This window comes from Betta splendens, chromosome 16, assembly GCF_900634795.4.
Source record: "Betta splendens chromosome 16, fBetSpl5.4, whole genome shotgun sequence".
NCBI classification, from domain to species: domain Eukaryota; kingdom Metazoa; phylum Chordata; class Actinopteri; order Anabantiformes; family Osphronemidae; genus Betta; species Betta splendens.
In genome coordinates, this window is record NC_040896.2 from 16119332 (window position 1) to 16141395 (window position 22064).

At 49.5% G+C, this 22064-nt stretch overlaps 2 protein-coding genes across 4 annotated transcripts in view; one reads left to right on the forward strand and one right to left on the reverse strand.

Annotated features, from left to right (window-relative positions):
• sntb1 (syntrophin, basic 1) overlaps positions 1-18416 on the reverse strand; it is a 25840-nt gene extending 7424 nt beyond the window's left edge. Inside the window, exons 1-7 of the mRNA XM_029128409.3 lie at positions 17313-18416; positions 10874-11123; positions 6662-6779; positions 6470-6559; positions 4695-4831; positions 4407-4603; positions 878-1107 (exon numbers count right to left, since the gene is read on the reverse strand). Of these exons, the coding sequence (XP_028984242.1) occupies positions 878-1107; positions 4407-4603; positions 4695-4831; positions 6470-6559; positions 6662-6779; positions 10874-11123; positions 17313-17859 (1569 nt within the window). The 5' untranslated portion in view covers positions 17860-18416. The remainder of the gene's footprint in view (positions 1-877; positions 1108-4406; positions 4604-4694; positions 4832-6469; positions 6560-6661; positions 6780-10873; positions 11124-17312) is intronic.
• On the forward strand, positions 16985-21822 carry LOC114842676 (uncharacterized). Of its 3 annotated transcripts, none has more exons than XM_029128412.3 (2): positions 16985-17156; positions 20258-21822. In XM_029128412.3, exon 2 carries the CDS (start codon positions 20265-20267, stop codon positions 21513-21515), a length of 1251 nt encoding a protein of 416 aa, XP_028984245.1. In that variant the 5' UTR covers positions 16985-17156; positions 20258-20264; the 3' UTR covers positions 21516-21822. The 3 variants fall into 3 exon arrangements, with proteins under 3 accessions (XP_028984245.1, XP_028984244.1, XP_055358988.1); XM_029128411.3 differs by lacking the exon at positions 16985-17156 and adding an exon at positions 18575-20164 and having other exon boundaries at positions 20243-21822; XM_055503013.1 differs by lacking the exon at positions 16985-17156 and adding an exon at positions 18575-20164.
• Positions 21823-22064: the final 242 nt, after the last annotated feature.

A 22064-nucleotide genomic window follows, 5' to 3' on the forward strand; every position in this document is an offset into this window, starting at 1 on the left:
GCTACACACACAAGCAGCGCCCCGCTTCACACTGCTGAGCACAAAGCTCTGTTCACAGCCTGAATCCACAGCAGGTGATTTCACCGGCTCCATGACCCACGTCCTGTTCCCGACGCCTACAGGGAGAGACCATGCCCATGTCGGACACGTTGGAGGCCACCTCCTCAGCAGCAGAGCTCCACCCAATGACAACGAGGGAGCCTTCTGATGAAGGAGCCCAGGTAAATACTACAGCCCGTCGGCTCCAACAACAGCTCGAACAGTGAGCGAGCAATCCACCTGAGCTGGATTAAGAACGGGAGCTGCCGGGGTCCGGGCCTCCTGCTCGTGAGTCCCGGTCGATGCTAATTGCGGCGCCGCTGCCCCCGCTGCCCCGGCCAGCGGGAGCCCGCTCTCATTCAGAGCGCTCTTGAGTGGTGTAAACAGATTCCAACTCTTCCAGTAAGCGACGGGCTGCTTTTACAGATAGCTGCACTCTCCTACGGTGTAAGACCTGTGTACTGTATGTGTGAAGTGCGGTATTTTCTGCTGTGTGTTCCGCATGGAGCACGTGTTCCCCGTTCCAAGGCTTCTGAAAGCCCCCGTGGGTGGGTGGGCTTGATGCCGGGTGCTCATCCAACTGCATGGAAGCGCCGTGAATGCATTCCTAAAAGCAGGGGAGAACATCTTAAATGTGAACAGAGAACTCATCCATTACATGGTCTCTGCGTGGATCTTGTACTGCAGCGATCTGTCCGAGGTGAAGCTGGATGCGGGCCGTTTATCTGTGATTTACTCTCAGCGGCACAGGGGACCCCCGACCTCCTGTCTGAGCCTCGCTACAGGTCGCGTGCGGATAAAATGGGTGCCTGAAAAACAAAAAGCAGACTCCACTCACAATCTCGCCCTCCCGCCCTCCAAAGTCGAGGAAGAGCATGCGAACGCCGTCGTCCGAGGACATCTTTAGCCTTTCGAAGGGGTAGGACAGAAGCACTCTGGGCCTGCTGGGGGTGTGGGCTCCCGCTGCCTCCACGCTCTCCCCGTCAGCTGGTCTGGGGTCAGCCAGCACAGAGAAGCCCTGTTCATAGTGTATGACCAGCCGACACTCCTGACCCCGGTACAGACAACCTGAAAGACAGTGAGGACGAGAGCAGGCGCTGTAACTATTTACAACAAGAGGCTGTTATTCTGCTATTTCAGCCACGTCCTTGGAGAACCTTGCCTCCGCCGAACTTTTCCATTGTGTAATGACTTTAGTGCCAGACGGCGGCTACAACCCCAGCGACAGGGCCATTCACAATGATGAATGCTTTATGTTATCAGCTTGGATGTCTGGACAGAATGTTTTAATTTTCCGTGATAGCGTTTAAACTCGGTTGACTGATGTTGATGCGGTTTTCCCGTCCATCTGAACTTAATAACGCAGATGATCCCGCGCTTAGAAAATGCAAGCACAGAAAAATCAAGCTTAGGCCCAAAGCCTCTTGAGCCGAATCAGCGTTTTACTTCCTTTTTACTAATACAGAAAAAACTACTTGGTGTGTAGTCAAAGAGTATAAACATATATTGAATATTTTCCCTAATTATTAATAAGGTTGTTTATCAGAGGACCGGTTCTGTTCAGACGCCCTCCTGTCCTCTGCCCCACAGCATTGCCCTCCTCGCTCACCTCGCAGCGTGCGCCCTGAGAACCCAGAGCATTGTCTTTATCTGCTCTCCCACTTTGCACATCGCTCTCTCCCGCTGCAACGGCGAACTCCGCTCCCTCCCCTAGTTTTGTTTGTCAGCGCCTTGACGGCTAAGTCGCGGCTCCCGCTCTGTTATCTGACGGCCAGCAGGCCCCTCTCCATGTCAGCCTGCCGGCTAGCGCTGACGCACCGCTGTCCCATCACATTCAACGTTAATCTGCTGATATTATACGTGATGTTATAGACTGCTTACAGGTACCTCATTGTCACAACTCGCATTGTGATCGCCTGCTGAAAAACAGGTTTCTATCTGGAACATACAGTAAGTTTGTAGATGGTAAACAGGAGGTCACGAGACAGAAGTTTGTCTCGCAGTGCATCACAGTAATTGTGCCTTGTGCCGCATCCACTGGAACTCACTAAAACAAACTTTAGGAAGTTTGATGAGAATAAGAACCGAGGCATAAACCAGTTGGATCTACTGTGTAATATCATCATCATACTGAGAAACACGTCTCCTCATGTGTAGATCATCACCATCTACCTATGTAGAACTAACGTGGCAGTACAGGGTGTCTCTAACTGTACAGCAGCTGTAAATGGCACAAAGAGTCTGAGGCCTTTGTTGTTCAGGAAACTCTACTCTTATCTGAGAGCCTTGATCTGGGGGTCAAGCAGGGTTTCCAGCCAGAACACACATGAATATCGGAGCAGAGAAAGGAGCTTTTCAGGCAGCAACAAAAGGGCCTCTCTCTGTCCGACGGTGAGTAGGAAGGACTCAAGTGGGGACGGACACAGAGAAAGTGAGAGTGAATGAGGAAAGACAGACACTGTGGGAACACTCAGACTCTTACAGTGCCATGGCAACAAATGGATTATGCTAAGGCTGGGTTATTATGGGATGCAGTCATTCATTTTACAGTTAGAAATGAAACTCTGAGCAGGTACTGTACTGTACTGTAAGTCCCTCACATTCATGACTTTGACTGTCCCAGCAGCGTAACAGCTTCAGTCTGCATCCAGAGGAAAAAAATGCTTTTTTCAAGTCATTAAATTTTCAAGTTTGCCCATTTCAAAGCTTTGATAAAGATAAAATCGAAACAAAAACCACTGTTCGAACGCATTAAACACCAGGTGTAACGTACTATAATAAGCTACACAGGCGCTAAGAGGTTGGTGCTAATGCAGCAAACAGACGATGACACGGACAGCGTTTTTAATGGCTTAAACCATAATGATATGAATCCGCGGCGCCTGCTAATTGCTTAAGTATTAATAGAACCTTTGAAAAGATTGATTCACCTAAGCCATAATTAAAACACCAGGAACAACAGCGGGCCAAGTGCCAATGAAACTTCATTCCAGAGGCGAACAAATGACTTTCCCCTTTAGGATGCGTTCAGGAACGGCCTGCTGCTCAGCCGGTGATTGAGAGGGAATCTATGACCAGACCGCACCTTTATGACAAGCTCGGACAGTGAATCAACCATCACAGTGATTTATCGCTCTGTTGCACAGATGATGAGCTGACAAGGTCACTGCACCGACTCCTCAAGTGGCAAATGCTGAGAAATGACCGAATGCACTTTGTATGCAAAAATCATTCTCCTTCTGGGGGGGAGCGTAAATTACTGCGCTGCTTCTAATAGAAGAAAGAGAAGACTTGGTGTTAACATCAATCTGCTTCAGGCCTTACGGGATCTGGTCCAGACAGAAACTCAATAGCAGGCAATAAAGATTCACAAGGAACTTCCTCGCCTTGTTCGACCTGTGTCACTGACCTGTGTCTACATTAGTGCCACAGCAGAAAATTAAAGCTGAGAAGCGGCACATCCCTGATGTGGCTCACAACTTAGTTACAAAGTTATTATTTAAAAAAGCATTGCAACGATTTAAATGGCGTTAAACCATCCACGCAGCTGTGGAGCATTTGCAGTTTCATCTTGTTCTTTTGTTTTTGCAGCTGAAGAATCTCTGTTTTGTTCTTGCTTCTCTGAGGTTTAGGAGGTGGCCAGAAACATGACTCCAAATTAATATTAATGCTGTTTTGTACGAGTTGGCTGCATAAACAAGAAACATTAAGTGAACACAGTCTTGGTGAAAACATGATAATATTATGTTAACTACTAACTACTACTGAGTCCACAACTGCTTCTGTTCTGTTTAAACCTTGATCAGTCGGTGCAGATTTGCTGCGAACGCCGAGAACGATCAAGTGCTTCGCTCGCTGCTCAACTCACACCGAGCGGCGTTTGAAGTCAAACCTAACCCGGCGCGGCGTGATCGCAGATGAGAAGACGAGGAGGGCTCAGGAGAGAAGTTCAGTTCCCATGACATTCTGTGCTTAGAGAGAGGGAGCGAGGCGGGGGGGGGGGCGGGGGGCTGCTGGTGGTTCTGCTGGAAGTCTCTGGACGACCAAACAACACACACACACACACACACACTAGATTAGCATTCCTTTCCATAAATAGCAGAAGCTTTGTCCACATGGTTTATGTTGCTGTCAGCTTGTGTCACAAACCCCTCAGTGTGTCTCGGGGGACGGTGAAGTCCAGAGCGTCTGTAGTTTGGATTCAGACACTATTTTAGGCTCGTCACACCCCGGGCACTTACCCTCTCCCTGGACGTGTTTTACTGCGGCGTGAATGCAGCACAGCGACCCGCGCGCATCACTCCCTCTGTGCACAGCTGTGTGTGTGCGTGTGTGTGCGTGTGTCTTTCTACGGGTTTTCCACTCACTCGTAGTGACTTCTTTGATCATCTCGGCAGAGGCGTGGCATCCACTGACTATGTGTCTGGTCCACACGGACAGGTCTTTGGTGGTCTCGGCCCGGAACAGGTGGGTCTCGATGCCGAGCCGCGTGCCGGTGCGGGTGGCGAAGAACAGCTCGGTGCCCGAGTGAGGGGAGCCTCGGTCCGGGCCAGAGTGGACCAGACTGGACAGAACCACACAGACACGCCTTGTTAGCAACCGACGAAGGCGCGCGTCGGCTTGCTTCGAGTCGGTGGAGGTGAGTGTGGACCCACCGCGTCGCCAGCAGCGGGTAGCTGTGTGCAGGGCTCTGCCAGGCTTCCCTGCTCCGCGGGAGGCTGTTGTAGAGGAGCAGGTCTTTCTCGGTCACCGCCACCAGCGTCGGCTTCCAGCACTGCTTCTCGCTCTCTGTCTGGAGCACAGACAGAAACAATGAGGCATTCTCCAGCCCACTCATACTGCGTTTGGTCCCATTAAAAAAACAGAACCCATAAGTGTTGGCGTACAGTATCCGTGAGGACATATAGTATTATGTTTACAGTACTGTATATACTGCAATAAGTAAAGGCTGTGTGTACTCAGTAGTGGGTGTGGGCCGGTCTTCAACCTGATCCATGACTGAGTACACAAAAAATATTTGTCTCTCTCGTACTGTGAGCGCTTGTGTTTCTAAAGCTTTGCCAATACACCAGACAAAGACGCGAGTGAGACGTAATGAGTCCTCGTGAATTCAGTGACCTGTTGGGAATTAGCTAAAACTAAAATGCACTTTGTCCACATGCCCTTTGCTGGAATCCCCTCCTCACCTGCCCATCACCCCTCAGAAAAAAATCTTTCACTTTCCCTGTGACACACACACACACACACACACACACACACACACACACACACACACACACACACACACACACACACACACACACACTTCATTTTACAATGCTCCATAGCTCCATAAGTACACTCATTATGAGAGCTTATCTGCAGCACAGCCATGAAATCCTAAGCTGCTCTTTGAAGTTGTCCCTCAGCCAATCACGCCGTGGGATTTGGAGGGTCAAGGGTCAGCTTTTTAACATAATGAGAATATGTTGCTAAGTAACAGTATTGCACTGCATTTGAAGGATCAAATACTGAGGACAAAATTAGACAGGTACCATGTGCGTATGTGTGTGTGTGTGTGTGTGCGCGCACACGCACGTGTATGTGCGTGTGCGTACAGTATGTGCATGTGTGTGTATGTGCGAGTGTGTGTGTGTATGCGCGCGTGTGTGCGCGCGTATGTGTGTGGATGTGCATGTGTGTGTGTATGCGGGTGTGCGTGCGTGTGTGGATCTGTGTGTACAGGTGTGAGATGATGTAATAATCTGTGTGTGAAAAAAGATGTGCACATGTAAAACCGAGGATACGGAATACGACATAAGTCGCCACGTGAATTCCTCAGCAGACGGGTTTGTCATAGTTTGCATAGTGATCTGTGAGCAAATACATGCAACCTTATGACTGCTATGATAATGTGAACATGGGACATTATCTACATTATGCAAATGAGATCACTTTATGCTTACTTCACCACAAACTGTACAGTATTTTAAGAGCATATTAGGTTCCCGTATATCTGCTACAGCTAAAGTAAAATAAAAATGAATGAAATTAAACCATATAGACACGCTTGTTAAGGAAACTTTAGAACACTGTTTCCTTCAACTGAACACAAACACCTTTAAACAGGCCCATAAAGAGGAGAACAGATTAAAATATACATGAAATATTATTTTTTAAATCTCTGCATCTCACAAGGACAGAAAAGGAGCACACACTCACACATACAGTACTGTATAGAAAATGGTCAGAGGAGAGAAGCTACAGCATTAAAAATGTGACAAGTGGCAAGCGCTCACACACTTATGCGTTCTACAGCTGGGTATTATGAGGCATTTCACACTTGCAGACACACACACACACACACACACACACACACACACACACACACACACACACACACACACACACACACACACACACACACACACACACACACACACACACACACCTTCCCTGCCAGCCAGCCCAGGTGTCGTATCTCTCTGCTGCCAGCAACCTCCGTCCTGGCTGAGTTCTGGATGACCTCCGCCAGCGCTCGCTGTGGAGATGTGGAGACACAGTCGCTTGTTGAGGATGCATCGGTCGCAAAACAAACCACCGACGAGGCCCAACTGTAGAGTTAACAGCATTATTAACAGACCTGCGCCAGCGAGGCTGTGACTGAGTGCATGGCACAGAACCAGGAGAGGGCAGATGGTTGGTCTGGGCAGCGCAGCACCACGGTGTGCCTGGCGTCGGGGGAGTGCAACTCCAGTTGTCTGAGAGAAGAGACGAGAAACTGCTTCAAGCATCAGACACATATTCACGAGCCTGGAGGAAAAAGGACATAATCATATCCAGTATCGAAATCGTATTAGCCGCGGCCTCGGTTTCATCTGGGAGCTTTGCAAACCAAATGCGATCCATTCATGTTGCAGCTCCTACAGATACTTTCATTACTGTGAGAACGGGCCCTCGCTCAGGACAATGTAATGAAGTGCTCTGAAATCCAAGTCCACGTGGATCATAAAGCAGACATTGTTCATGCATCCGGTGAGCTCCAGTGCCTCCCAGTCCATTTCCATAACTTATCTGCTTATATCGCGCCGCCTGCTCATATTAATATTTCCTCCCTCGAGAGGATGCTTTTCAGTCTCGTTAGCTGGCTCTTTGTAGACGCCGCGGATGTGAATTTTAAAGAGGTACAAGACGCAGCCTTTACGGCGCATAATGCAGCGAGGTGTTGCTTTATCTTGTGACATCAAGGCTGTTAAGTCTCCGTTTTCCCCGGAGTGAAGCGACCGACGAAGCCGCTCTGAACAAGTTGCGCTGAAGAAAAGTTTAAACGCAGCTCATCTGTAGGACGACGAAAACCGCCCAGTGAAGGATGCGGAGGGACGACGCAGCATCATGTGTGGGCGTTTGTGTTGTAAATGGACTCTGCTGTTGTCGTTGAAGCTATAGATGCTGTAGTCAGTGAAACTCACCAAGAGCAATTTCCTGCGAGTCAGAAATACGTTCTTAACCCATCCGTTTCCCCAATCTGACCAAATGTAGGATGTGTTATGAGTCCACCGCTGACCAGCTGTTCCCAGCGGTTGAAAAGAGACACTGCTGCACACGCAGGGCGGGCCGAGCTCTGCAAACATGCTTTCTTTGCAGATTTCCCTCCTCAAACATGCAGAGCGGGGCTGGAAAAGCCCCGGTGAATGTGATGAATCTGCTCTTCCATGGAAGCCCCGAAGGCAGGGGAGGCCGTGGAGCTCGGCTCCAGGTGTTACTGTGGGTTAAAAATAGAAGCGGTGCGTGTACAGTAAAAGGCGAGTTGATTAAGTGCGAGAGCAGCAGGAGGGAGGAGAGGCCGGAGCCAGATGTGCTCTCGGCTCAGCTTTAGCTGAGACTTGACCACCAGGATCCAGGCCTGACCTCATCTGCCATGTTCTAGACAGGACGTTTAAAACAGGAAAACACAAGCCCAGAAGAAAGCTCTGATGTGTCAGAGAACTGATTTCTAAATTATTCAGCAACATTGTTTGTTCTGGCCCACTCCATGTCTGCATAAACCCAGATTATGACTCAATATGGATTAAGTGTTGCACCACAGCAAACAGCACTTACACCACAAGCCTCAGTCAAAGCCCGTGTGGTGACAAGTGTTTCAGGACAAGGTTCGCCTCAAGTCTTGTGGAAATCACACTCGCGCTATAAATATATCATGCATAAAAGTCAATAAATCCTCAAAACATCGCTAGTCAGCGGCAAATTCTGTCAGTTCCAGCTTCTTCCTCTAAAAATCTGATTATGAAATATTGAAGGTGAGGAAACAAGCGAGGCCTTTGCTCTATTATTTATTTCTTGTACATTTCTCACCCAGTAAGAACTTGACACAGAGTGAACTATTCCAACCCGAGTTTCCCTGTTTAAGGAGGGAGATTTATTCCTTAATAGAAAACACTGCATACGTGAAATGAACTGTGTAAATAGAACACAGCTGACTTGAGTTAAAAGCTCATACATTTCACTTTCACCATGTACTGTACTGTATGTTTTGTTGTTTCTACTGTACTGTCTGGACTGGTTTTACCTCCAGACCCAGATTCCATGTCAACGCCAGGTGTAAGTAGAGTGACGCACGTTTCACTGTTCATGGATCGAACCATCGTTAGAGACTCTGTCTGAAACACCCTCATTGTCCCCGTCGGCCTGTGAAGCAGCGCCTGTTTGAACACAGGTGAGAAGAACAAAAGCTGATCTAATGACAACCCTCTGGGTGTCTGCTGCCTTATTGCACAGTGGAGCGATTTGATTTGAGTGTGAACCACCAGGTCACACAGTTGCTTCAGAGAACAGATTAGATCTAAACCTGTCTTAGTGTGGCTCATCTGTCTTCCACCCCCATCTTCCTCCTCCATCTCGTATCCAGGGTGTCATATAGAGGTAAACATGTTCAGAAGTAAAGATGAAGTCTAGCCGCTGCTCGTCGCCGTCTTCCCTCTCCTCCTTCCGTCCTCTGGGCTAAAACGCGCTTCAAACAACAGCTGTTGAAATGAGGCGAATCCCCTCAGAGGGACGCACCGAGTCCCCGGAATTAAAAGACAGGATTTCCTCGGCTCTTAACATAAAGCCTCTTAAGCCATTTCAGTTGTGACACCCAAATGAAAAGCGCATTTCCACTGCGGGGCTGCGTTCGCGTCGGCGCGGGCCGAGTGGGCAGCGCCGCCTTTGTCCGCGGCGTCCGCGTGTTTTACATTCCACAGGCGCTTCTCCGCAGCTGGATTTGGGCTTCTGTCGCCGATGACGCTGGATTTTAATCTGATTGAACGCTTTCTAACTTTGGCTCCACTAATATCCCGCCACCTGTTGGGCCGTGACGGCGTTTGACACGGGCTTAGTGATCAGTCACCGGACGCTGCGCTGCCGTGGATGTGTGACATTTAGCCTAAATGAAAAAGCTGCTGCGGCTCCACGGCCTTTCAGGCAGACTACTGTGTGAGGTGATGGATTCTTGTACCACGATGCTGCACATCAGACACAGACATGGCTGCTTCAAACTTCAACATACTGTATAAACCATTTGCATCCACATTCATTGCCTTGAATGTTGAACTACTGGAAAATCGTTTCAATACATTCCTGCAAAGCATGCACCTGGTTTAGAGATAACAGATCGCTAACTATTACTGGTGAGTCAACGGGGAACGTGCCAGTAAGTTGGTGTGGGCGAAGGTTTGTTTTTTTACATGTCTGCAAATTTGCCCTGCAGCAAAAGCGCGTTATCAGCGGGAAGCATAAACTCACCTTGGCAGATGGGACATTGACCCAACCTCCTCCTTAACTGGCTCGAGTACTGGCCGACTAAGTGAATGTTTAACCCCACTGTGCCTTTAATATTTCAACCTAGGTTTGTGAAAGTGCAGATTAAAGTTTCACTAAACAGGTTATGGGTTTTTGTCTGTTAAGTGAACTTTCACTAGAAACTGTTCTGGGCCCAGTGTTTGTCAGAGCCTCCGTTCTCCTCGTTTACGTGTCTGTCCTCGTGTCTGATCACAGCTTCAGGCGCCGCGTGAAGCTGCGCAACCAGGCGCGAGCGCGAGCGCGAGCCCGGCCTCAGATCCGGGTCAGCGTGGGAGCTGATCCCGAGCCCGCAGCCCAAACCTCGGGAGCCCCACGGGTTTGATACTGTCAAAGGCAAGTGCAGACAGTGGCTGATGGACACGTCTACAAAGACTGTAAAAGCTGCCAGCTGACAACTGCAGCTCCATCTGTTTGGAACAATGCGACTGTTTTCAGTAGAAATGCATTTTGTCATACAGTAACGAGTGAACAGACAACCATCTGCTCTGTGTTCTTCATTTCAATTATACATTTTACATCAGGCCATGTAAGATCTATACGAGGAGTAATATTAATATTTCAGCTTTCAAGTTTAGTGGAATTCACTGAAAAGAAGTAAAAAGCAGACAGACTTTGAACAACGCTGGAAGAATGAATGTGTTTCCTGCCCTCATGTTATGTGACTGGACCGTTGTTAGTTTACCAACTAATTAACAAAAAACCCTTCACAGGCTGAGAATGAATTAATACCAATTTAAATGTCTGCTGGCAAGTAAACAGTAGAAAACTAGTTAACATTTAGTTACTTGAAGGAACCGTTCTGTTGCTTTGGTTTAGATTTGGAGTTGGTTCCAGTGACAGCTGTGAAGCAAAGTGATGTCGTTTAGGCTGCAGCTTTTTCCACATCAACCACCAGAGCAAGAAAAGAACTTCAATGTTATATTATTATTATTATTATTATTATTTTCCTCTGGTACATATCCAGCAGCCGTTACTACATACATATATAACACTCGTTAGGTTGGCGGCGTACAGGTACCTGTTTTCGGGGTCCGGGGTGGTCATGGCTCGGGTCACGTAGCACATTTTAAGCGGGATGCACCTCCTGTCGCCCAGCGGAGACAGGGAGGCCTGGACGGGGGAGCTGGGAGGGTCAGGCGAGGTGCACGGCGAGGGGGCGAAGGCGGGGCTGCCGAGGCGAGGGGACTCGGGAGGGGGGGTCTCCCAGCCGATCTCGGACACGGGGGAGCCCTTCTTGACGTACGGCGTGGCCTCACGCATGTACTTCACTGAGGAGAAGGCGCAGAGAAGACAACGTTTAAATCAGAAGCACTCACACAGTATAGGCTGCAAATGTCGACGCATGAAGACCCCCCCCAACCACCACCACCCACTGTGGAACGGTTGCCATCGCTGAAGCTGCTGGCTACCTGAGAAACTCCTCAAACCCCCACTGCCCGAAGCTCCACATTCGATAGTCAAACTCTGAGTCGCCGGAGGCCTGATAACTGCTTTAAATTCCATGTGGTTTTAGGTTGGAGAAGAAAGGAGACAGACAGGACACGCGTTTCAGTCAGAGACGGAAATAGACAGGCGGAGATGAAAGTGCGAGGCGAGCACACGCGCTGCGTCCTGAATGTTCTCGCTGCTCGGTGGATGCCCTGGATGTTTAATTGGCACGTCCCACTGTACGAGCTGCATGTAATTGGCATACCGGCGGTGGCATTTATAATCCAGCATATGAACTATTCTTGGGAGAAGCCCTGCGAAACTGTGTAACAAGCATTACCGCCAACCTGTGGAGGTGAGATGACAGGCTGACACGTAACAGAGGAGGGGGCCCGGTGGGAGGGTGTCCTCCGAGGACCCGCCGAGACCCGAGCAGTCGGATCTGATTAAAGGGCTGAGAACGGGCCGACGGCCCGGCACCAGAATCCACCGGGCTGAAACGATTAAACGCGCTGCAGTCGGATGATGACAACCTCGTCTGGCTTTTGTTTGGCTGCGGCGTGGATGTAGAAGACTCCAGCGACACAAAGGAACATACAGGATTTAGATTTAAAAGGGAAAATCCAGCGGAGGTTTTTATCAGAGATGCTGGGTACAAATATACACGTGCTCTCTGCCGGCTCTCCTGTGCTTCAAGGCACAACGGGACTGCCTGTGTGTGTGTGTGTGTGTGTGTGTGTGTGTGTGTACCTGGGCCAGTGTCAGCCTATAGCTGTCATCACTAAGCTGCATGTGTGTTACAGTATATCTGCACAGGGCCGTTTGTGCTCCACAACCGATGCCAGAGAAGATGCAATGAAATACACAAACTGGTACAAGCATGTTTGTTCTTATTCAATTGTAGCTTGCATAAGTAGACTCGCACCAAAAACTCTGGTCCTCTCAGGAAAGCCTGTCGGGCCTGCTGCTCTCCAGGGCCCCTGCTTTGTCAATCAAACCTCACATGGAGGAAGCGTTTGACACCTGGGAGGTTTTGAATAATCTGCAGCAGTCACTTACAGCAGCGGCTATTAAAGCGCGAGGCGCTTCCAGGAGAGGTGGGATGTTTGTCATTCTGAGAGATCTGCTCGCTCAACGGGCACCATAACGAGCCAAGTGTGGGTGACTTTACTTGGTCACAGCAGACAGTGAGGAGAAGCAGCTGCACCATCAACACTGTACCTAAAATGCACCCTGGCGAGTCCTTTGCACTGATTCCACCGATGGACTAATCAATAGATGGACTGCTGTTTTTTATTGGTCCGTGTAGCAGTGGGGCGATCAACAGGAGCTAATAATTAAAACATAGCTCCCCACTAATGCCCTCGGCAGTGCTTCACTTAAAACTATAAAGACCAGGACAGAAATTAATCTATAAACTGGAAAATACAAACATCTGACAAGATTTAAGACCCAAAGACTCAGCTTTCCTTAAGCATCAGTGAATGAATCCACAGAGCATTTATTCAACTCGAGCCACCGAGTTAAGCGTCTTTCAGTGGATCGCTTGTTTCTCGCTACCTTTCACACAGAAAACACAGGCGAACGTAAACCCAGCAACCAGCGTCGCCGCGCGCACAAATAGAGCGGTGAGTGTTTCCAGCAGAGGGGAAAATAAACGGGGTGGAGCCCACGTCCACGATCATTACACTGGAAGTGCGTAAATGTGTGTCCGTTCCCATGGGCCGTGCTGCTGTTCCATTACGGCCTCAATAGCACAGTACCGACTAGGAAAGGATGAGGCCTCCGTCTAAAAGCAGGCCGGTTACATAAGTTAAAGCAAAAGGATCCAGATGAGAGGGTCCCCTCCCCCCCGCCTCCCCCCGTCCCCCTCATTTTATTTTCCATTTTCTGGCTCCTGTGTGGGACAAAGAGCGACTGTGACTCAATCTTTTCTTTACGCGCTCATCCTGACGTTGCTGCAGTCATCACGTCGATGAAGGAGGCAGCACGTCGCCGCAGACCAGATGTTTAAAGCCCCCCATGAAAAACCCTCTTCACTTCCCGCGGTGACATTTAAAAGCCATTCAATTACTTTTAAACCCTACTCAGCCCTGTTCACTTACACCTTTTACAAATGAGCCAATTTGTTTCTTCAGGAGCGCTGACAGCGGACCACACACACACACACACACACACACACACACAAGGTCTTGTTCGGTCACATTCCTCAGCATGTGTTGTGCAGCGCGGAACCCCCTTCGTGCGCGCACACACACACACACACACACACACACACACACACACACACACACACACACACACACACACACACACACACACACACACACACACACACACACACACACACACACACACACAGCGTAATTACCGTCTCTGTCTCATCTGCTTTACTTAATGGGCCATATTTAATGGGGTTTGAAGTTACTGGACTTTGTACCATATGCTCCATATGGGGATTTGTGTGTGTGGGGAAGTGTAGGTCTACGCGAGAGAGAGAGAGAGAGAGAGAGAGAGAGAGAGAGAGAGAGAGAGAGAGAGAGAGAGAGAGAGAGAGAGTGAAAGCTTGGTTGGAAAGCACAAGGTAAAAGTTGGACAGGGAACAGACCGAGGCAAGGAGCTAAACAGGGAAAAAGCTGCTCTGAATGCAAAATGAAAGTTTTCATTCCGGCGCCGGCATCTGGATCCTGGAGCAGCACAAGGACAAATCCACCCTCTGTTTGGGTCGAACGCATCCTTAACTGAACAATGACGAGCAGCCAAGGTGGAGGTGCTTTCACTGGAGAACTGCAACTACACAAAAGGACCCGAGACGCACGTGGGCAGAAAGGCTCGTCGGTGCCGAACTCTGAACCTCGTGTGCAGCGAACGCTCTGCAAACCCACGACGTTCCACGAGCCGAGAGGAGGCGTCGAATGAGCCTAAGAACCAAAACACCTGCCAGGTGAAAACATGTTCACGGCCGCCATGTAAATAAATGTAGATAACAAACATCAGCTGTCCAAGGACAGAAGGCTCTGGCTCATTTAGGAACATATTCAGTTAAATAATAAAAATCATCAACTACCTGAAAATGCAACGTTCTTTCTGTCCCGTGTGTTTTCATTAACCTGTTAAAACCATGAACATGTGACAGCAGCGAGCTCATGTCGCAGGTTCAATTATTCCCGCAAACAGCGACAGAAACCCCCACAGTCACTCAAAGCCACAACCACAGAAAGTGCGAACACATTGTTCTAAAGGCACGTTGTGAAACAGATACAACGGCTCATTTGGTTTAATTCCACTTTGGACAAAGCGACTTTCTACTGACACGAGGTGGAAACCGAGCGAGAGCTGCGAGGGGAGGAAGGAGGCGCTGACGAGAGAGGCGGAGCAGCTGCAGCTCGCGGCCGCCGCGCTTGTTGTGGTTGTGTAAACCTCAAGGAAAGAATGATTCACACTATTATCTTCACAACTGCGGCGCTGTTGTTATCGCAGCCGTGATCCGCTCTGAGTCAGACGCTACGAACAGCAGCCGAGGGCACGACGGCTGCTCTGATGATGTCTGATGACATACACAGTCAGCTGTTTGACACACACGCGCACACACACACGCACACACACACACACACGCACACACACACGCGCACACACACGCGCACACACACACACACACACACAGTCTAGACTACGCTGCTGACTCCACTTGATGACACACACAGGTGGGCTCGCGGATGCACATGAATGAACGCACAGACAGATGTGAAGCGGTGACGGGGGAACCGACAGGACCCGGACCCGCTTCCTGCCTGATGTCGTCGGGCAGACGTCTGCACTCGGGGGACGGGGCTTCCGCTTCCTGGTCGTCTGCTTACAAACACTGTAGTAGGCGAAGGACTTCCTCTACGCTGCAGCTACTGCCCCTTGAACCGCGACTGTTTACTCATCGCACGCATCCGTTCTGAACAAACCCCACTTCAATACACAGAACACAGGATTCTGAAACACATGCTAATAAACCTACTGCACCTTTATCACTTTAAAGACAGCTTCAATTTAAAAACTATTTCTTCCCCAAAGTAGATCTACTGGATTGAATAAGACTTAAATAAAACTCATCCAAATGTGGAAACAACCTTCTCCCGGCTTATCTTTATTCTTTATTATCTTCAGGCAGGAACCAGACGAATGGATGCTAAAATGGAGCAGTCTCTCCTGGTACAAGTGATGGGAGTAGCTGTGTGTAGAGTGGAGGCTCAATGACCCGCGTGCTTCGCCTGCACCCGCGCCACACAGGCGACCTCGCCATTAGGTCTCTTTCACCGGCGACATTTTGACACACGCACTTCTCAGCGGAAAATGGATTGAAGGAAATGGAAAAAGAAAATGCTAAAGTGGAAATGAAAAAAAAAAGGTGTGACACGTTCTGATAAAAGCAAAGTGGAATATTTTGTACAAATATGAGCAGCGACTTTGCTGCATCGTCCCCAAAGGATGCACTCGAGTCACTGAGCAGAGCAGACGCTTCAGGACACGGGGCTCGGACCCCGTCTATGTCAGTAGGAGACCTTTGCTGGTTTTAGCTCAAGAGCTCATCTACAGTATCTCCCAAAATGAGCTTCTGAGGCGGTTCGTCAGCGTTTCAGTAAAACAGCACCTCTCTCTCTCTCTCTTACATGGTTTAGGTTCTGCGTAGCACTGAACCTCCGTATATTAAATGAAAGTGCACATGCTTGCTTGTGTGTTGTGCCCCTTTCACGCCCTCGGTGTCATTAAACCCTTCGAAAATGCACTTTGTCACTTTCTACTCATCCTCTACAGTGCGTGTTGTCCTCTAAATGCAAATTCTCCCAGCAAGAGTGCCGCTGTAGTAAAGTTCTGCCTCGGTCCTATCACTCATCCTCCCTCGTTAGCTCTGCCCCTGCTTCACTTCGGTTCTACCGGATCTCTCTCCCTCTCAGCACTTTTCGGCATTACCCCCCCCCCCCTCTCTCTCTCTCCCCCTGCCTGCTCTAGTCCCTCTCTCCACATTTCTTATCTGCTTCAGCTGGGACCCGCGTTTCCCTTTGCAGCATTGCCCCCGTGTCCCCCTGGGATGGATCATCACCATGTTTGCATGTGCGAGTGAGAGAGAGTGAGAGAGAGAGAGAGAGAGAGAGAGAGAGAGAGAGAGAGAGAGAGAAGAAGAATGAAGTAGGAGACACTTTGTTCTTGCTGCCTTGGGTCCATGAATCCTCAGAGGAACAAGAATTAAAAAAAAAAGAAAGTCACACAACCTTTTCCTGTGTGTGTGTGTGTGTGTGTGTGTGTGTGTGTGTGTGTGTGTGTGTGTGTGTGTGTGTGTGTGTGTGTGTGTGTGTGATGGTTAGAGAGCAATCTGAATAATTTTGCCAATGTTTTAACTTCCTAACCAGAAAGCTTGAGAAAATATAGAACCAGATTCTTGGTTCAGAAAAGCTTCTCCCGTGGCACCTCTGGCTGTATAATAATTGTTTTGCTGGAAATTTGTATTCTGTAGCTCAGAATCTTCTCAACTTGAGTTATGCTGGCAAAACTGCACTGCAAACGGCATTACAACCAGAATAAATCAAGAATAAAGTTAGATAAATGCAGATCATCAGAAAAAAGTCTCTTCCAATTTGCCTTCTGGAGGCGGCGACTGTGTGGCAGCTGTTACTTTGCAAGCAATCACCGGAAACTTCATAAAATATCAACTGGACAGGCTGGTGCAGAAATGATTACGCGGCACCTTCGTTTTCTAATGGAAAAATAAATCACATTGAGCGGCGGAGGCTTAAACGCTCAGAACCACGCTGCTCTTCATTCTTCCAGTCTAATCAGCGAGTGATTTATACCTGCGAAGCCGCGCGACTGCAATCAGCTGCACTCAGGTACGATCGAAAACTTTGTGCACTTCTGCGTAACTAAGGGTCAGTGGCGCAGACGTGCGCAGCCTCGGCCACGTGGAGCCCCCATCACCCCCCCCCCCCCCCCCGGCGGATAACTCGCGAAGGAGTCCGGGCTCGTGCGCCGTGGGCTCAGCCTACCTTCCAGAGTCACCTCTCGCCCGGCTCGCTTCAGCGCCTGCACCGCCTCGTCGTGCGTCGCGTCCCGCAGGTTCACGCCGTTCACGGACAGGATGGCGTCCCCCACGTACAGAGCCTGGGTCTGGTCCGCCGCGAGCCCCTTGAATATCTTACTGATGAGGATGGGCATCTTGTTCTCCTTCCCCCCCTTGATGCTGATCCCCAGCCCGCCGATCTCCTGCTTCGCCACCTTGACGCACCGCTTTCTGTTGGCGATGGTCTCGGGCACTCGCTCCGGGACGTCCGCGCACGCGGCGCGCGCGCTCCGGGGGCCGTTGTTGGAGTTGGCGTTGTTGTTGTCCAGGTACGAGCCGTTGGTGACGCCGTTGGAGTTGACATCGTCGCCCGCGTCGTCGCCGACGCCGCCGTCCCCGCAGCTCAACGTCAGCGCTTCCTCGTTCAAGTTGATCAAAACTTTGTGCCAACACTCTCGCACCAGAACCTCCACGAACCCACTTTTCCCCACTCCGGGGGCACCCGAAACTCCGGTCGCTAACACCACCGCCATCTTTGGAGCGTTCCCCTAAGGTGACATGTGATTTTCTTTCCCGGCACGCGCTCGCGCGTCAACTTCCACCTGGCCTGCCTCGCGCGCGGGCTGGACTTTGCTCCGGAGAAGTTGTCTGCGGGACGTGTCGAAGCGTTCCGACCAAGCAGCCCGCGTCCTCTGGGCGCGCGCCGCGCCGCGCCGCTCCGCCCGCCCGAGAACCTCACTGCTGGGTGGAGTTTGCTCCCCTCGCTGTCAACCGATCCCATCTCTGGATCCAAAACGCGTTCATCACTTTGCTACCGTATTTGATATACGGCAAGTGGCGCAGAGGAAAATAGGACACGCGCACTAAGATGGTTGTTAAAATACACAAAAATATCAATTCATTCATTTTATGACGATAAATATTTATATATATATATTTTTTCACACCTGACAGTTAAAGTCTGGGCTTTGAATAAAATGCAATTTTGTGTTACATTTGAAAATGGACGTTGTGAAGCTTTAAGACGTATCCTAATTAAACCCACTAATGTGAAGCCTGACCTGAAATATCCTCACGTTCCAGGCAGTCTCGCCGTTCATTGTACCGCGTTCACGTCGCAGAAGTGATCGCGGTCACGCGCCAGCAGGAATGCGCCGGCGTCGGTTCTGAAGGTTTCAAGGGAACGGAATGGAAGGAGGGAGCGTTCTGTCCACTGGCCCTGCGCTCGATTTCTATTATTATTGTTATTTGACCAAAGGGCACCGTGCCTCCCCGTCAGCCTCGCGGGCCTGTCAGGGTTTAAATAAATGAACGCGGGGAGCAGCCGCTATAATAACCTGCGCCGCGGGGAGTCCGGCGGATGGTGCCTCGCGGGGCTGACCCGGGTTCGGGCGCCGGGCAGGTGACTGACAGGGAGGCCGGCAGACGACAGGGGCAGGATGGCATTAGGACACGCGAGACGTCAAGTGGCGAGGCATTTCAGCGTTTTTGGATGAAAGGACACTTCCTCCAACAGCTTTTACAATGCGCGGCATAATCAGCCGCAGAGAGAAGTCTTCTGCGACGCTGGGAAAAAGAAACGCAGCTGCGCCACCTGCTGGTGACTTTTAGTGGCGGAAGCGCCTGCCCGACTCCACGCCACCAGAAAGATTTCCTTTTGTAAATGATGGATACGTTCAATTGTAGTAAATGATTTCCATGAACTCCCTTTAATTTCCCTTCCCTGCTCAATGAATAGCATGTTGATTCATTATTATTAGTTTATTATTAACAGTAAAATTTAAAAAACAGTTACGTTATTAACTCACATTCCCAAACTGGAACATTATGGGAACCAAGAGCACGAATATATATTATTTAAATCACTGTATGCATCATAGTAAATCAATTAGTGGAATCACAGGAACAGTACTAAATTCTGCCAGGCTTCCTCCCATCCCACCAGGTAAACTGGATCATTACTACTCTCAAATTAGCTTGTTTATTTAGAGAAAGGCACTGCAACAGAACTAAGAGGAATATTTTAGTTTAATGAGGTGAAGGACTTAGTGTTTTTTAACTTTTATATGGAAATGAGTCCTCAGATGAAAGGTAAGTTCTTTGTTGTGATAATGACCTTCAAGACAGATAAAGAGAGCATTCAGTCTCAGTAAAGGTGGAGGTATGTAAAGGTTCCTCATTAATCTTCCTCTCTTTTAACCAGCACATTGATTTCATTACAGGTAGGTGTGTGAACGGTTTTGCATGGTCTGTAAATACAGAAATGAGTAGTCTGATAAATATTGATGAAACATAAACAGGTTGAGGGACTGCCAACCTGTTGCTCTCCACGAAGTCAGTAGAAAGTTTGGGAGAGGGTTTTTCTGATGGAATATAAGGTTCCAGACCCCAAGCAGGAGTTAATGTGCTGTGAAGTGTGTCTGCTATCACAAAGGTCACAGTATTAGTTCACCTGTGAGGTGGTGAAGCAAAGGCTGAGGAAAGGTCAGGAAATAAAATTCTGTTTGTACTGTAGGGCAAGAGTCCAATGTAAGAAGCCCAGTAAGAGTCTGGGCAAACGGAACTGGGTCCAGTTTACCCAGAGCCTGGGTCAAAAGCACACAGGGCAACGACCGGCTGCTTTATTATGGCTAATCGCACAGTGCAAAGAATGTGGGCAGGTAGATATAAACAGGAATGACAGAGGAGGAGCATTAAAAGGAGGAGGAGCAGCGTTGCATCATTTTGAGAGAAATGAAACTCTAAATAGTTTTGTGTACAAACACTGTTTGGTTTGTGGATGCATGACCAGAACCAGACCAGACCGGAGCAGAACTGAACTGAGCATCTGTCAAGAAGGTGATGAACTACATTTTTAATAACCTTTGGCTGTTGGAGGAGAGTTGTGTAAACCTCTAACTCACCGCTTACCTTCAGGCCTCTCTACTGCAGGTGCACCATGGCTTCAGGCAGCAGTTTTCTGTCCGAGGATCACTTCTGCTGCTCCATCTGCCTGGACGTTCTGTCCGAGCCCGTGTCCATCCCGTGCGGACACTCCTTCTGCCACGCTTGTATCAGGCGGCACTGGGACGGGAATCAGCAGCGGCAGTGTCCGCTCTGCAAGGAGCGCTTCCCCGCCGAGCTGCGGCTCCGCATCAACACCGCCTTCAGGGACGTCGTGGACGACTTCAAGAACCAATGTCGAGAGAGGCCCCGCGATGCCGGGCCGGCGCCGGCCCAGCCGGATCAGGTGCCGGCGCGGCCGGGGCAGGTGCCGTGCGACTGCTGCCTCGGCAGCAAGTTCAGAGCCGCTAAAACCTGCTTGGTGTGTTTGGCCTCCTACTGTGAGATCCACCTGGAGCCTCATCGAACAGTCGACGCCCTGAGGAGACACACGCTGACGGATCCCGTGCAGAACCTGGAGGACAGGATCTGCACCAAGCACAACCGGATGCTGGAGCTCTTCTGCAGGGACGACATGACCTGCATCTGTGTCCTGTGCACAGATCACAGCGCTCACGATACTGTGGCCTTGGAGAAGGCTTTTGTAAACAAGAAGGGTCACGCTGGGAAGAAAAAAGTGGCCGGGAAAAGTAAGAAATGTAGAAAAAAGGGTCAGAGGAGCCAAGCAGGGCAGCAGCCCAGGAGGAGCGATGACAGCACAGCCAACGGTGCCGAGTCCAATCAGCAGCCTCACGTGTGGTGGCGTCCCACTGGAGGGGCTCAGGAGCACAGCACCAGGCTGCCAGCGGGGAACAGGCCCTTCCTGTTAGCTGGCGCTGACTGGCGTCTAACAGTGGTGTCAGAGTGTGTGTCTGGACACAACATCATAACCCAAATCCACCACAACGGGCCCTACTGCATCTGGCACCAAGACCCCGGCCAGGCGCCGCCCAGCGAGCCTGTGCAGCTGTTCCTGGTGAAGACACCGGACGGCGTGTGGGTGATTTTAGATTATGAGAGCGAACAGGCGTTCTTCCACGACTCACAAACCAATATTATGATATACTCGTTGCAAGGCTCCAGGTTCGTCAAGAGATATTATTTGTGCTTCATTCCCACGACTACGAGAATCGACACACAGCGGCTGCTGGGGACGGTTCAGACCATGAAAGCGTGTCTGTCACGTCCACGCAACACAAACTCCTGTTTGTTTGTGGTCTGTGTTTTTTTATTCGTTATATTTTGCATCTCATTTTTACGGCCTTAAAGCTTCTCACCTCCTGGTACTGTATGTACACACAGTATGAATGAGCTAAATATAACTGTACTTTACATTCTTTTCATTTGTTGTATACTCAAGATCTTAAACAAAATGCCTTAAAGTAATCGAATTAAAATGAGGCTTAAAATGCCGGTTAGAGGCCTCAACTACTGTGAGATGTGGGGAATCTATTGTTGGTGTCGGGGTTTTTATGCAAATCAGCCACTAGAGGGAGCTATCTGCTCATGTTTTACAAACAATCTTTTTTCTGTTCTCATTTAGTTTTTATGAAGATTAAACAGAATTCATTGGACCCAGTGTGTCATTACATTTGAACCCTTCATTGAGTTCTGCTTTTGAGCTTTGGATGTTTTGCTTATTTGGCTCAACGCATTTACGCTCAGTGCAACGCAAGCACAAGCTCCAAGTCTTAGATCCACAAATACATGACTTTGCCACACACCTGGACCCAGCAGTAGCCTAGCGTAGCGTTAACCACATGTGTCAACCACTCATGAGCTAAACTTTCCAACAATAAACTATTTTAGGAATTGT

Bases quoted from the DNA above. Each gene is read 5' to 3' on its own strand.
- LOC114842676 (XM_029128412.3), top strand. From the start codon at position 20,265: ATGGCTTCAGGCAGCAGTTTTCTGTCCGAGGATCACTTCTGCTGCTCC.